The 16,500-nt window shown below is 43.5% G+C and overlaps 1 protein-coding gene across 2 annotated transcripts in view; it reads left to right on the forward strand.

Moving 5' to 3' along the window:
- The window catches only part of SLC25A13 (solute carrier family 25 member 13), a 169,345-nt gene that overhangs the window by 48,459 nt on the left and 104,386 nt on the right, over positions 1–16,500 (forward strand). For both annotated transcript variants that reach the window (XM_024577240.4, XM_024577241.4), the window contains exon 4: positions 15,321–15,436. In XM_024577240.4, the coding sequence (XP_024433008.2) occupies positions 15,321–15,436 (116 nt within the window). The remainder of the gene's footprint in view (positions 1–15,320; positions 15,437–16,500) is intronic.

Raw genomic sequence — 16,500 nt, forward strand, 5'->3', positions numbered from 1 at the left:
ATAACTTCCACCCAGTGTCTCTAGCCCTCTCATCCCTGTTGAACTCCAGAGTGAGATCCAGCCAGCTGCTCCCTTAAGCTCTCCGTTTGCAGACCTAGTAGGCCTCTCAAGCCTCAAGTGTCCAAAACATAAACCAGAGGAAGAGGCTGGGAAGTTGACCAAGAAAGACAAAGCCCCAGTGCACAGGTCTAGGGGAAGCCGCCAAATGAGAAAAGATCCCAAGGCACACTCCAAGGCAAGCTCGGTTACTTGGTCTTGTTCATAAAGGCTCTTGGCACATGCTATTGAGAAGTTTCCAACCCTGAGTTCGTAACTGCTGTGCTCATCACCCAAGGACACAGGGTGTGAGGCTCCCTGACCAGGGCATCCCTTGAGGGGAGCTTAGTAAAAAGACTCGTCAGCTTGGTTTCTAACATAGAGCCCACGTTCAGCCTGCACCAGAAAAGACACCTCCGCACCAGTTGCTGGTGAAGATGCTTACAGCCAGCTGCGGGCAGCACGGTACCTGCCACATAGTTGTGCTTCGTTTTTATTTTCTCTGCATGTTTGTATAAATGTACCTTCTCAGAAATAAAACTATTACATGAGCACCAAAAGAAGTGAAATTCTAAAACTCCCAGTAATTTACTCCACAGTTTGGTGGTGATTGGCATGTGGCCCCAAGTTGGCTAGTTCTTTAGATTTTATCCTAGCAAATAATTGAACTCCCTATAATGTGATCCTGCATTTTATATGATTTAGTTTCTTTTTTGTTCTGCTTGTAGCATTATGGGAGGATACTACTCTGTATCCAGATTGTAACCACATCTTACTTCCTTTGCTGCTACTACCGTAGTCCAAAGCATGACCAGCTCTCACTCTGATTATTGTAATGGCCTCTTAACAAGTGTCCCTCCTTCTAGTCTTCTCTTCCGTCTGTTCAGCATAGCAGCCAGAGTGATCCTGTAAAAACCTAAGTTGGGCCCTGGCCCAGTGGCTCAGTTGGTTGGACTGTCATCTTATAGACGAAAAGGTTGAGGGTTCAGTTCCCAGTCAGGGCACATACCTAGGCTGTGGGTTCTGTCCTGGTTGGGGTGTGTACAGGGTGTCATCTCTCTTTCCCCTCTCACTTCCTCCCTCTAAAATCAATAAAACATATCCTCAGGTGAGGATTTAAAAAACTAAGTTGGATCATTTCACTCTCTGGCTCACAACCTTTATGATTCCTTATTTCACTCAGAGTAGAAGCCAAAGTCCTTAGTGTGGCCAGCAAGGCCCTACAGTGCCCACTCTTTCCTTCCTGTATACCACTTCATCTCCTGCTGTGCCCCCTGACCCCCTTCATCTCCTGCTGTGTGCCCCCCCCCACCTTAGTCTTCTTGCAGCCTCTTGAGCACTCCAGGCTGTGTCACCTCAGGGCCTTTGTACTTCCTCTTCCCCTAAGAAACTCACCTCCTTAAGGTCTTCACTCTGATGACTCCTTAGGAAGGCTTTCCCCGAACTGTTTTAAGTGGTACCCCAACACTCCTTTACCCTTTTACTGCAGTGCTTCTCTTAGTGATTCTCTTACAACAAAGATTTTATTGTTTTATCGCCTCCCCCCCTTTATTTTCTCATACCCATTCAACTGTAAGCTCCAGGAAGGCAGGGATTTTTGTCTCTGCTGAGTCTGTAGGTCCTAGAGCAGTGTGGCTGGCAGGTAGTAGTAGTACTCCCTCGATGTTTTGGCTTTTCCTAATGAATTTCAGTGGATTGTGTATGAAGTGCCACGAGTGTGTGAGGGACTGTTACCAAGCTGCTGAGGGACGGGTTCTCAGGCTGTCTGTCTGGTTCTGTATCCGCGTTTCGCTGTAGTCATTTTGCCCCAGGAACACTGTAACACTGGTATGCCCTCTGTAACTGGTGTGAAGCTTTTAGCAAGTCGTTTTTTCTTCTCCTGTCTTCGCTTTTATCCTCTCCCAGTGGGTGGGTACCACATAGTCTTGGGTCGTTCTCGTTTTTTACAAAAGTCAGTTCTTTTTATCAAGAAAGACACCCATAGAATTAGGTTCTTGATCCTCCCTGAGGCTCCTGCCCTCCCCCTTCAGCCCCCTGTGAAGGAAGGCCAAGGGCTTTGCTGACTGGGCACCTCACCCCTGCTCGTGGTCTGTGAGAATATAATGTGTACAATTCAATAACGTTGTTGCATGTCCATTTGGGGAAAACTTCCCTTGAAAGTACCTGAGGATGGGCTGACTGTGTAATACATATTGAAACCCTCTTTTTATCGCTTTATGATTTTCTGGTTAGTGCTTTCTTTTCCTTTTTTAAAGTCAGGAAGTAAAACAGTCATCAACTTACTAAAGGAAAAAGCACTGAGCTCTAATGTTGCTTTTCCATAATTAGCAATCATTGTACCTAGAAAAAGCAAAAGAACCTCAGAGTCTTGTAGCTTAATTTGCTTTTGCAGAAACATAAAGTACTCCCAACAGTTTCCAATTTTATTGTTATTTACAATTGCTGTTCTGTGTTGTAATTGCCTGCTCCTAAGAGAGCTTGGTATTGTTATGAGAACTTTAGAAATAGGATTTGCTAATGGATGTGGAGATAGTGGGAGAAGGATGGGAAAACATGTTGCATCAATTGGGACTGAAAATTTTTCTTTCCTTACTTGTTTTTCAGAATTTACATAGGTTCTTCCAAGCCGTAAAATAAAATTTATCTGGGCGGACTAGGCTCAGGTAAATTTGCATGCAACTCTACATTCTTGGGTGGTCCGTGTTCAATTTTGTTCAAGATAATTTGTAATGCAAAACATAATTAAATATGACAAATTTATGTTTTTTTCTTTACTAGGTCTTGGCCAGTTCTTAGGCAAGCAAATTATGTTCATAGAGTTGACTTTTAATTAATCTGTATGGGGATAGGGATGGAAATAGCATTCTGTTTATTGTGGTTTGGGGTTAAATCCAGAAAGAGGACAATCAGAATATTGTAAGCAGGAATCACTGTTTATTTCAGTTTTCATTAATTATGTTTACTGAGTCACTAGGCTACTTTTTCCCTGTTAGTGACAGTTTATACAATTTAGTTTTAGTTTTTTAAAATTTTATTTGAATTCCTACAACATGTTACATAATCATTTAGAACACAACTTGTCATGGAGACTTCAGAGATGTGACTGAATCTGTGCTCATTCCAGTAGATCTTGCAAACATTTTACTTAAACATTTGTTCTTGTTATCAATTTGTTTCTCATGATTAACCTCATTTCAAAGCCGAGCATGGAAACCAGAATGGAATACACATTTACTATCAAATAATTTTTTCTTTTTGCTCATCACATCTCAGCCCCTGGCCTGACCATGGTGACTGAGGTTTTAGTCGCCTTTGCAAACCGCTGCATGAATATTTGTGGAATGGTGGGAGGTAAGAGCATAGCGCCGCCCAAAGCTAAGTCACTCCATTTCCCGTGCCATTTCTTCACTACTTGGGATTAGGAAACGGATGTTGGAAAAAGAAAAAGATCCCCCAGTTTAGCATCATAGCTGTATCTGGGATCTCAATCCCCATCACCAAGAACCCATTTGTTCTGGGCAGAGATTTCTCTAGTTATTCTTATGTTGACTGTGGACAGCTTTGGGGCTGCCTCCTGAACCTCAGTCAGCTCCTTCACCTTCACCTCCAGGGCTTTGGAGCACGCCTTTCTCCTGGAATGGGAAAGGTGGGAAAGTATATTGGAGGTAGCTATGCCTTTAGATGATCCATTCTGTTTTTGTACGTGTCCTTCAACACTGAGAAGTTGGAGCCCCTTTGTAATGAAGGTGATGGGGGACAAATTGTAGTTCCTTAGAGGCCAAGAGTTTAGTCTTACAGGGAATTATGCTGTGTCTCAGGAAACTTATAATTCCATGGTGTAATCGTGGTAATCTGGTTGGGAAAGGAGGTTGTAAGTGTTAAGACTGTAGAGAAAGCACATGATTTTTAAGAGACATACTTGCTTGTTTGGGTGGCATGGGTTGAAGGCTGACGGAGATTATTGGGAATGGGTGCTGCTCTTAACAGCTGGCATTGCTCTGGAATAGCCTATATAAACCATATATTGCCAGATCCAAACTATAGAACACTTCATTAAATTTTTAGTATTTAAGATACTGTCTTTTAAATAATGCATGGCGTATCCTGTGCCTTCTCAGTATCACTGTGAGCTTTGATTTTTAAACACCTTATTCAACAAATTTATTGTTACTGAACACGAGTGCTTTCCCCCACCCTTAGAAAAGAGGGTGAAACAGTCTGATTTTCTGAGATGAAATTGATGGAAATATTTTACAACTTCGAATAAAATTTAAAAACCTAATCTTCCTATGCTTACATGGACTATTACGACCCTGTTGATGAGAAGTGTTACCCCTGAAACTGGGTCTGAGTTTTCTTCTGGTAACAGAAATCTTTGCAAATTCAATTTGGAATCAACACGTGGACACTTTTTTTTTTCTTTTTCATGGTCTTAAATACAGAAAAGCATAATGAATTTTAAGCTTCTTATCAATGATGGAGCGCTTGTTTACATGGGTAAAATGACTCTATCTAAGTAGTGTATTGAAGTTCATGTTAATGTTTCATCTTTAATGACACCTAATGATATTCAATGAAGGGTTATGCTAAACCAGAGAGAAAATGTGTTACCCAGGCAACTGCCTCAGGCAGACTGGAGATTTAGGCATATGGCTCTATAGTACACATTATTTCAGCATCTTTAAGCATAAAGAAGCACACATGTAATTGACTGTGGAAAATTACTGCTCAGTTACTGTATTGTACGGTCATAATAGAAGTAAATGAATACGTCATTGTTGCTGGAACAAGTCTGTTGGGAATCACTTGTAGACTCTACTATTTAAGAAGGAAAAATACAATAAGAAGAAAATAGCTGGTTTAATTAACATGTAAAATTGGGTTAATTTGAATTCAGCTGGCACAGCAGATATTAATGTTGGCTGTTGTGTATGTGTGTGTGATATTCTGGCTCAAGTCTGTGTACTTCTATTTCTTCTTGCCCACGCCATGAATAATTTTATTTTTAAAAACATGATAAAGGCTGTTTCAGTCACTTAATGTTTGCTTTGCCAGTGGCTTATGTTACAATCACATCAAAAAAGGTTTTTGTGTGGGGCCAAAACATAGGATTTGTAACCGAATGGAAAAAAATGTTAAAACTGTTCCTGAGTAATTGATAATGTTTCTCAAAGAGGAATCGGTTAAACTGATTTCATGTATTTTTTTTAAAAAAATTAGTTTATTCCATTCCAATTTTTTAAAAAAATTTAGTTTATTCCATTTTGGGGGTTTTTTGACAGTGACTAGTTGGGGTTTCGTCATTGGCAGACGCACGACAGGAGCACCTTCGCTCTTCCTGCTTTTGTGTGTCTGTGCTTCAGCACCTTTCGTTTTCAGGTATCGTTTTAATCATCATGACCTTGCTTCCAAGGTTCAGAAAAACACTGTGAGAAAGGCACTGTGTTCCAGTTTAGAAGATCATTTAGCTCATTCATTTTTTTTGGTATTTTAAAGTGCTCGTTGAGCAGAGAACACACATAGGTAATTCGGACATCTGCTGGGAGTGTGCATGAGAAAACTCTTCCTCAGGCCGCCGTCTGTGCCTTAGGCTCTCACAGAGTCTCTGGAGTGGAGGGTACTTTTTGTGCTTTTCAGCTGTAAACCAGGGGAACCATCAGACTGGAGACTGAAGTCAGATGAACAAAGGGGCTGGCAGTGAGAGCTCAGCTCCGCGCTGTCTAGGGAGCATTTGAAGCAATTGGTTATCCAGTGGCAATCTGATAACTAACCTGCTACTTTCTGCAGTGATTGCCAGTGTACAGGGGTCACCTCAAAAATGCCAGTTAACAAATTGGTGTGCCTGCTGGCTTTCAGTTACTGATTTCTTATCTGCAGTTTATCTCCCCATTATCATTCTTTATTTGGCATTTTAATAAAGTTGAAGCCTTCTCATTCAGCCTCAATTACAAGAATAAGGGAGATAACCTGGCTGATGTGTCTCAGTTGGTTGGAGCATCATCCCATAAGCCGAAAGGTAGCAGGTTCGATTCCCAGTCAGGGCACGTGCCTAGGTTGCAGGTTCAGTCCTGGTCAGGGCACATATGAGAGGCAACTGACTGGTGTTTCTCCTTCACATTGATGTTTTTCTCTTTCAATTTCTCCCCCTTCCTCTCTCAAAAGTCAATAAGCATGTCCTCAGGTGAGGATAAAAAAGAAGAAGAAGAAGAAGGGAAGATTTAGAAAACCTAGATTTTTAAAAAACCTACTTTGCTTGCCTAAGTTGATTTTCCAGTATGGTTTACAACTGCTTTTCCCCTTTTTTGCCAATAGCCTTTCTTTCCCCTTTTAATGGCAGTCCCGATTTAAAATTATGTTTCTTTTTTTAACTTAGGACACTTCTCCTTTAAAAAAAAAAAACCCATAAAGTCTTTGGATAGATCTCAAAATACTATTTAATCCATAATGTAATTAAAATACAGAATATTTGTGATGCACCTTAAATTCTGCTCTCAATAGTGGTAATTTTACAAAATAGACAGTATAATATGATGAAATAGATATTTAGGTTTTTAAAGAAATTGTGTCTATTAGTGTTTAAGAAATAACAGTGTATCTATTTAGGGTCTTACGAAGATACAGAATATGTTTTGCCTTTAGTTTTAAAGAGGTGTGGTGGTTCTTTTCCTTGATGTGGTATCACTTGTGTGGGACTTGGCCATGATTAGAGCTTTTTTAATGATTCAAAGGTTAAAAGAGGGGTTATTGGGGGTGGTGGCAGGACAAGGGGACACATTCCTCTGAGGTCATCAGGCAGTGTTATTTAACAGGGAGGGTAAGAAGGAATGGGGAACAGAGGATATGTAGGTGAAAGACATTTTCTAGAGTGTAATTGAATTAACTATTAGCAAAAGAGAAGTAGGAGGGGTGAATCAAATCTAGTAAATACGTGTGATCCCTCTGGAACGGGAGAAAATGTCGGAGGTACAAAAACACCCTCCATAAATCCCACCAGTTGGCACAGTGAGCCTTGGGCAGCTCAAGTGCTATTTGAAGTGAAATACAAGGCAGCAGACAGGTAGTGTGGGCATATCGCTTACTGCATTAAGCTCACAGTTACGAGAGCCTATATATTTATCTTTTTTTGGTGATCTGGAGGCAGTGATATATGCAGAGGTGGTATTTATAGGCTAAACTCATGATAACAATACAGTAAAATTGCTAATAAAATCTTTAATAGGTTTTTAAAGCCAGGCAGTAGCCTACTTGTTTGAACAATATTCAATCTGCCAGATTTCATTGGAGCCAATGAATTTAAATAGGCCCTTGGCAAACGCTGCAGTGAGATTTGAACCTGAGCTGAGAAGCCCAGCTGGCCTCAGAACAGATGCACCCCCGGGAACGCCAAAGCCAGTGCTGGAGCCAGAGTGGGCCTGCAAGGCTCCCTGTAACTGAACATGGAAGAAAGTGGGATCGTAGGATGAAAGGCGTTGGAGAGAGCACCTTTTATAGATCAGGAAAGGAGGTTCCCCTCCTACTTGCCTGGCAAAATCATTTAGTTAGGCAAAGGAAAAACTGGAACTCGGGTCTCTTTCTACCTAATTACTGATGGTTTTTAGAATATAAAATTAAGTGATAATTCATTGTTTCTTTTTAGATCCTGTTAAGAAATTTGCATAATTGGAGCTGTGAAGCATAGATTGTTTGCTCACTGACCAGCATCTGGCCTATTAAATAAAATCTTTATTTATGAGCTCTGTCATTGCCTGGCTAGCAGTTTTCACATCTTCAGTAACCTCAGGGCCTTGGAGTCTGTCTGTGCTTCTGGCTGCCACCACCCCTGCAGCCACAGGCCACCCGGGGTCCCCAGCTGGCACCTGACTTGCCCCTACGTTTTAAAAGTGGTGTGCTTGGACTTCTAGGACAAGCCCCTCACTCCAGCTTCCCAGCTCTGTCTAGAAAAGGTATCCTGGGTTTGACCACTTCACATTTTATGTCTCTCCTGTTCACTCCAGTCCAGCCTGCTGCAGCCACTTCCTGACTGGACTCACTGCTTGGCCCTGTAGTCTGCGCTCCACAGGGTCTTGAGTAAAATCTTCCAACAGTGGCTCTTTCTCATGTATGCTTGGAATTCAGTCCACACACGTATGCCTTGCACACCCCTTCATCCCCACGTCCCCATTCACTTCCCTCCTCTAGCCTCCAGCCACTCAGGTGTCTCCTGCCCCATGGAACTAGCCCAGGTTGGCCCATCCTAGGGCAGGCTCTTGCACTGAACTTCCTTCTGCCCAAAATACCCTCCTCCTGATCTTCCCAGAGCTTCCTTCTTTTTGTCTTTCAGATCTTAATGTCACCTCCTGAGAGGCATTTGCTGACCACCTTGGGCAGCGTGGCTCCCTCTCTGCCATCCCCATCATTCTCAAGCTTGGCTAGAGGGTAGAACCACTTGGGAAGTTTAAAACAACAACAACAACAACAACAAAAATGGTCGCTCAGGTCCTCTTCAGACCAGTTAAATAGGCTCTCTGGGGCTGAGGAACACTAGTTGAATGCATTCCTCATCTTCCACACAGCAGTGATCTGATTGTGGAATCACCTTACCTTTCTGTTTGTGTGTGTGTGTGCGCTCATTGCCTGCTTTCCCCTCTGGAGTGTAATTCCTTGAGGACACAGATTCTGTCAGTCTTACTCATTTTCATGGTATTTGTACTGTCTAAGGTATTGCCTGGCATGTAATAGATGCAGGGTACCTATGAGCTTTGTGGCCCGAACACTGTATTTTGCAAGGCATTTGGGAGGGAGATAAAAGAGCTGGAAAACCTCCAAAGCTAGTAAAGATGTTCAAATAATGGAGACCCAAACTCTTTGGATAAACTGGTGATCACAGGAAAGCCCAGTTCTGTGTGTGTGTGTCTTTTTTCTTGACATTCACGGGTGCTTAAACCTGGGTGGTCTGGCGGTTGGAGCCCTGTTTTTGGAGTTAGATTTTACTTTTATCTCTTCCATTAATCCTGGACAATTGTTTGGCTTCTGTTATAACACACAGAAGAGGGTTATAAGGAGAAGTTATTCTTGCGAAGCGCTCTTGTGGTTACAAGCCTTAAGTAAAAGTGGTAATTGGATTTTGATATGGTGCGCTGTCTACAACCAAACTTCCTGAAGTCTGAGCAGATCAGACCCTTATGTGCAGGCTCCGAAACTCTCATAGCCACAGAGTTGGCCTGGAGGTAGGAGCCAGGCAGGAGATGAAAGGGGCCACATGGGGTGTGAATGAGCACGAGCAGGGTGGGATGGAAGAACCGGGAGGTTATCCACCCTGGGTAGCCACAGGTAGTAGGAGTGTTTCAGTCATTGGTTTCTTTTCTCAGGCCCTTTCCTAACCCCTTCTCCCCAGTTCTTCTTTTTATTATTATTTTTAAGAAGATTTTATTTATTCTTAGAGGAGAAGGGAGGGAGAAAGAAGGAGAGGAACATTGATCTATTGCCTCTCAAACACACCCCGACCAGGGCCCAACCTGCTGCCCTGGCACGTGCCCTCCTGACTGGGAGTCAAACCAGAGAGCTACGCTTCGCAGATGACACCCAACCGACTGAGCCACATCGGTCAGGGTGCCCACCACCCACCCTGGCTGAATAAGAATTCAGTCCTTCTGTCGTTACCCAAGTCTTGGTTTTGGCTATTTTGTTTCGTAAACATTTTTATTTTTTTACAAAAATAGTACTGTGTGTGCTATTGGAAAGATTAGGACATATGGACGACAGGCAAAAAGGAAGAAAACTTAAATGTCTGGTGTGCGGCCTTCAGACTGTGTGTGTGTCAAATATTACTTTTGCCCATTTTTAACAAAATGGGAGCACTTCACACAAATATTAGTGTAACTGAATTTTTGTTTAATAACATGAATTTGTTGACAACAATTTTTAGTGGTTGATAGTATTCCTTTAATAAGTCAGTCACATACAGGCACAGGTTGAGGTGGTTTACACTTTTTCATGATCGTCAACAATGTTCTAGGTGAAAGTGGCACACATTCATTAATTCTTTTTTAGGATAAATTCCTAGAAGTGGGATTATGGTGTCAAAGAGCGTCGGCATTTTCAGTCTCGCTGTGTTGTCAGATTGTCCTCTGGCGCTCACAGCACTGTTCCCTGTCTGCCTCAGGCCTTCCTGGCTCTTTCCTGGGCTCAGCCAACACATCTCCCCAACTCCGCCTTCTCCTTCCAGGTCGTTTGTCATTCCTCTGCTGGATTAAATAGTCTGAAGCACAATTTCATCGTGTCTACGAGTTTCAGACCCTTGTCTACCATCAGGACACGACCACCGTGCCTTGTGCTGCACTTGCCCGCACTCCACACCCACACGTCTTGTGGTCTTCATCTCTGGCCCGCCTTCTTTGGTTCCCGGCTCACCATCTGCCCCCTGGACCACCCGTTCTTGGGGACTGGAGATTGCGTTTTCCCATGAGTATTCCCAGCGCAGGTCTGTGCCCAGCACATAGAGTGAGCTCCGAAGCCCCTCTGAAGTTGTTGGCCTCTCTTTCTCCCACTGCCCATCCTACCTTACTCACACCTTACCTCTCCTGCCAGGCTAGTTGCTACATGTGCCCTTGGTCCCATCTTCCCTCTGACGTCATATGTTCCTAATTTTTCCATCTCCTCCTTTGTCTCACTAAAACAATAATCTTTTCATCCTCTGAATTCATCGAGTCATTTATCTCCAGTCTCTTATAGTACTTAAGACCTTTTCCATAATATCATGGTTTTCAGTGTGTATTCTGTATGGAATTTTAAGTCTCTCTAGGCTCAGAGCTACCCCTTACGAAGTTGAGAAGGGGTGGGGTAGGAGACCGAAAGTAGTGCTACTATAAAGAGGCACTGTGATCATTTTGGTATGTATCCCTCCAGAATCTTTCTATGTATATGATATATATAATCTTGCATTGTCATAAGTTTAGTCCACTTTTAATCCCTTTCCTCTTTGGCTCAGTATTTGGTAGTGGTGCATGTGTTTCCGCTGCTTTACCTGGACTTCCATGGAGTTGTCAAGTTGCTGCTGTTACAAATGGCTGTCAGAGGAGAAAAAAGCTCTCATTTGGAAAACAAAAATGACTTACCTATGGGAAAAAATACAATAAAGAGAAAGAGAAATAAGTGAGCCAATTAACATATGCAAATGTTTCTAAGTAATTAACATGAAATGCCTTTCACTTATATAGCAAATGAAAATGAAACTGAATTTTCAAAAAAAAAAAAAGACTTACCTCAGAAAATCTCCCATAGCAGCAGAAGCATAAAGTAGAGGAGTTAGAGACCTGCTCTCCGAGCACTGCGGGCCTTGGAAAACGTGACTTCTGTACTTGCATCCATGTGAGCTGACCCCTGACTCACTATCAGTTGTTGCAGGTGAACACTAGCGTCATATACTTTCCCTAAGAGACTAGACATGGAGTTCGTCAGAGTTGCGTGATCCACTTTAAAGGGCGGCTAACATTGGCAGAGAAGTTTAGGGAGTGGAGGGTGGAAAAGGGAACGAAGTGAGCTCAGCAGCCAGGTCTGAACTTGATTAAGCTTATATTCTTTGTTGTAATTTATGCTAATACCCATTAAATCTGTAAAGTAAGACTGAAGTTCTGTTTATATGAAAAACATATATAAATGTTTTTAGATATCACGCTGTAAATGAATATAGTACTATATAATTACTCTGATAGCCTTCCAGTCAGATTACCTTGAAAATTCAAAATAACCTTGATGAACAGTAAGGCATTATGATTTCATGGTTCATCTGTATACCTCCTACATAGAAGTATAGTACTTGTCTCTAACAGGATTACCAATTACACACCTTTTTGGTATCTGTAACATGCCTAAAATACCGAGTGTCCACGGGCCCGTGACGGCAGTGAAACCACTTTGACATTGCCACAGGAGGATTTTTTCACGCACATCAATAGTCTTCAGGTTTCTTGTATCATTTTGAGAGAGGTGAGGTGCTCTTTTTGTTCTATATAAGCATTTCTTTATTCAGAGTATATAGTTTTGTAAACGCCCCTTTTCCAGATAACACACTGTGTGATTCACTTGTAACTAACCTGATGTCTGTGTCGGGATAATTTAGCAAATAGGATTGCTTCTGCCTTTTCCTTGCCAGCAAGTTGAACTGGTGAGAGGTGTGGCCGTGTGGTTGCGGCGCCTGCGCGGAGCGGTGGTGAAAGGAAGCAGACCGTCAGAAACACATTTCTTCCCTGTACTTCCTCAGTGGTCTGCAAGTGGTGAACATGCATCTCTTGAGATGCTTCTGGGCATTTCTGTTCACAGCTTTAAGTAGTCTTTGTTTTAAAAACCTCCCAAATCTGCTGGTTCCAGTCTTGGCCTCTGTATTAGTTTGCTAGGGCTGCTGTAACAAAATACCACAAGTTAGAGTGGCTTTGAAAAAACAGAAACGTATTGTCTCACAGTCTGGAAGCTAAAATGAAGGTATCGTGGGCAGGGCTGGTTCCTTCTGAGGGCTGGGAGGGAGAATCTGTTCCAGCCTCCTTTTTAGCTCTTGGTGGTTGAGGGCTGTCTTTGGAGTTCCCCGGTTTATAGAAGCATCACCCTGAGCTCTGCCTTCGTCTTCACACGGCGTAGTCCCTGTGTGCCTGTCTGTGTCCCAGTTTTCCCTTTTGATAAGGACTCTAGTCGTATTGGATCAGATGCCCGTCCTACTCCACGGTGAGCTCATCTTAACAGTTACATCTGCAACAGCCCTGTTTTTAAAATAAGCTCACCCTCCGGGGCCCTGGAGGACTGGACTTCAACATGAAGTTTTAGAGGATCACAGCTCAACCCTGTCGGCCTCTCTCCTGAGTTCCATGTGCCTCCTTTTGCTTTCCTGCTGGAAACATACTTCAGTGTCCCCCTGGAACCTCAATTCATCCCATTCAGAACTGGTCTTACTCTCTCACAGTCCCTTCTCTCTGACTTTCCTGTTTTTTATTCTTTAGTTTTGGTATAGAATCATCAGCCCACTCAGTTCCCAGGTTAGAAGTCTCGGGAGTGATGTGGCTGGTTTCCTGGTCGTCAGCCCCTGGCATCCAGTGGCTGCCAAGTTGTGCCCCATTCCTGCCTCACCTGCGTCTCTCCAGCGTTTCCTCGTGTCTTGGTCCTAGTGGTCCAGCTCCGGTTCGGAGCTCCAGTCCCAGCTGTCAGGCTCTCTCCCCGCTCTTGTCTTCCCCGTGTCAAATTCGTCTTCTACGACCTTCAGTGACTTCTCACTGCCTGCAACAAAGTCAGGATTCTGTAAGTTGGCCTTTAAGGGCCTCCACAGGTGGCTGTCATTACAGCTCAAGCCACTCTTTGCTCCTTATGACCAACATCCTTCTCCAAATACAGCATTTGTCATACCTTTGTTCTTTCCTCAATGTGTAACGTCCTCTCGACCCTTCTCTCTTCTCTCCGTCTTCCTATACCAGTTGGAATTCTCAGTCAGCGAAATGGAAGCCAGAACACTTGGCTGTTAGGCCAAAGTGTCAAAGCCAGTTGTTCACTTCATACTTGTCATTAAGTTCTTCTAGTTTTCTCCAGAGTACAATGGAGAGGTTGAAGATCTTAGAGATGATCTCTAAGATCTTTTCAGCTTTAAAAATGTGTTCTTCGAATTCCAGACCTCCATGAAGCATTCCCCCATTCTTCTAGGCAAGATCAACCATTCCTTCTTTTGTGCCCCTCAGTGCTTTGTTTCTGCTTTTACTTTGACCCTCAACTCTCGCATTCTGGTGGGCATGCACGAACGTGACTGCTTGTCCTGCCCCCAACAGGCCGTACGCTCCTTTAGGCCAGCCAGGAAGGCTTGACTCAAACTCGCTTCTCTCCCCACCGCTCCCCACCCCGGGTCTTGAACGTAGATTCTCAGTGAGACACTGTTACAATAGAGGATAGAATGTTCTGGGCAAGTATTCTTCTGTAACACATGCCGTTCTTGAATGTCCCCGTGCACTTGTAAGGATGGTTTTGGGTGGCGAATGGCAGAGATAGTGTACTGAACGCACCCAGAGTTTTTCCTTTCTTTGCAACATTGTTATAATCAGGTGACATTCTGGGAACAGCTGAGTTAGCTTTGTAACACTTTGCATAAAAATATGTTCTCTCTCTCAGATGTTCAGAAGTAGTTAAGTGTTCTGTGAGACATAGGAACGCACTCCTGTTTTCTCTTCCCTCTATAACCTCTAGAGAGTTGGACTATCTCAGTGTATCATTGAAATAGTTTAACATACAAAATAGAAAAGGTTTTGTGGATTTGTTTACTTATTGAAAGTCAGAGTATCTCTAGCCTGTCATACTCTTCCTAACAGATACTTTTGATCATATCAAGGCCTTGCTCAGAGACTTTCAATCACCCCTTGCTTCCTAGAGAAGAAAGCTCAGGCCCTTTTCTATCTTCAGGCCCATCTCTGGGCTTGTTCTTGCAATCTCATTTCACAGTGTTCTCTTTCATGCACTCCACGGCACAGACGAAATCAGTTTCTCACCATTTTCCCGGTACACTCCCTCCCCAGCTTTTCTTGCACCTGCCTTCCTGCAGGTGTGTCCTTGCTGGAAGTACCCTCCCTTTTACCTGTGACTGCATACCTGAGTTGCACTCATTTTTCAAGACTTAGCTCACATTCCATTTCTGCAACAAAGCCTTCTTTGATTCCCTACCAGAATTCTGCTCTCATACTCATCCTTGTCTTATGATTTGTCTTTCCTGTATACTATTTCCACACTGGTGTTATCTGCCTTACTAGGCTAGAAGTGCCTTGGAGGTCAATTTCGTGTCTGACTTACCCGTGTTTTACCCCCTTCCCCAGTATCATCCCTACTTTAGTCCACATATGGTCAGCAGACATCAGTAACGAACGAATGTCTGCGAACCATTTTTACGGGGCGTATAAAGGTAGTAATGAATGACAGAGCCGCTCTGTATGTGCTGTTATCCAATCACATCTCCATCTGAAGTATCTACGCTTTGATTCTGGAGTCCAGCAATGTGCCGAAACAAAAGTTGGGTAAAACAGTTGTGTTGGTAAAACAGTTACTTACGTTTGAAATTAGGGTGCATCTACTATGTCGCCATATCCTTAACCTTGTCATGTCTTTTAGATTCTGTATGTAACTTCAGTCCACTGTGGGTGAAAGGCAATGCTAACCGTTTGTAAATGTTTTAGGTTTGAATTTTATGTTTTGGCAGTGACACTTTATTTTTTTCCTTGGTGCGTATTTGTGCTTGCTTTTATTTCCCACAAGCTACTGACCTTATGCTTTGCACTTGTTTTGTGTTGCAGATTAATATCCTTCCAAGAATTTGTGGCCTTTGAGTCTGTCCTGTGTGCCCCGGATGCTTTGTTCATGGTGGCCTTCCAGCTGTTTGACAAAGCTGGCAAAGGAGAAGTTACTTTCGGTAAGGGTGTGAGCGTGTGCACACCTAAGTAAGTGCAAGCTTGCGTGAGCATCTTTTTCTGGAATGACATGGATGGCAGTGCTTTTATGAAATCAGCATGTCCCTTTAAGAAAGCGATCAGTGTTTGGGGGCTGCAGTACAACCGTCTCCCTATTGGAAAAAAATAAGTTTCTGGCTCAGTGGTTTGAAAATACTCTGGCTTCGTTTTAAGGCGAGGGAGGATGTGGCAGGACCTTCTCTCAGAGCCATAGAGTGTGGGAGCTAGAAGGGACTTCTGTTCATTCCCTTCGCAGTCAGGAGCGCTTTCTTCTCACTGACAAAAGGAGGAAGTTCATCAGCTGCCCGAGAACAGAATTTACTGGCATCTGCAGGACTTTGTGTGCTGACCTCGTCTCGGGGTAGCTTGAGGCCAGAGGCGCTGCACGGGGCGGCAGTTCAGAGCGCCGTGGGAAGAGCCTTGCCCTTCCCAGGAGCCCGGCCCCCACGGCTGGGTGGGCTCTGCCTGCCGGGCTGCAGCCATCGATTTTGACAGGCAGAACGAACTTCATGGGAGTAGCTGCAAAGCTGCAGAAATCCCCGAGGTCTTTTAAGTATTAGAAGAAAGGGAAGGCCAGGAAGTGGTGGGGCAGTAGTAAGTTTTTGTTTATAAGGAAACTGGCTACAGAAGCTGGATTTGACAGAGTACCGCATTTCCCTCCGAGGCGGAGTGTCCGGCAAGTGTTGTTTGCACACGTGGACCTGCTCTACCAGCACCGCCCATGAAGAATTCGGAGCCCTTGGGGGCATACAGATTGTGCATTCAGGGGAGATTGCTAATGAGCCCATTTCAAATGTCTTTATTCATAATTTCCAGTTTATTCAGACCTTTTGGGCCTGTCTGACTTGATGGATTGTGAGAAACATACAGATGGGGGGAAATACGGATGATGTGATAGAGCACCATCCATTCTGGGACGGTTCTGGAATGTTTCTGGAACAGTTCTGGAACCGTAGAGACTGAGTCACCTGCAGCTCTGCACTTCTGTCTCTGAGCCAAGTTCATTATCCTCTCAGGTCTTCATTTT

The sequence above is a fragment of the Desmodus rotundus genome, chromosome 6 (assembly GCF_022682495.2).
Source record: "Desmodus rotundus isolate HL8 chromosome 6, HLdesRot8A.1, whole genome shotgun sequence".
Classification (NCBI taxonomy): Eukaryota; Metazoa; Chordata; class Mammalia; order Chiroptera; family Phyllostomidae; genus Desmodus; species Desmodus rotundus.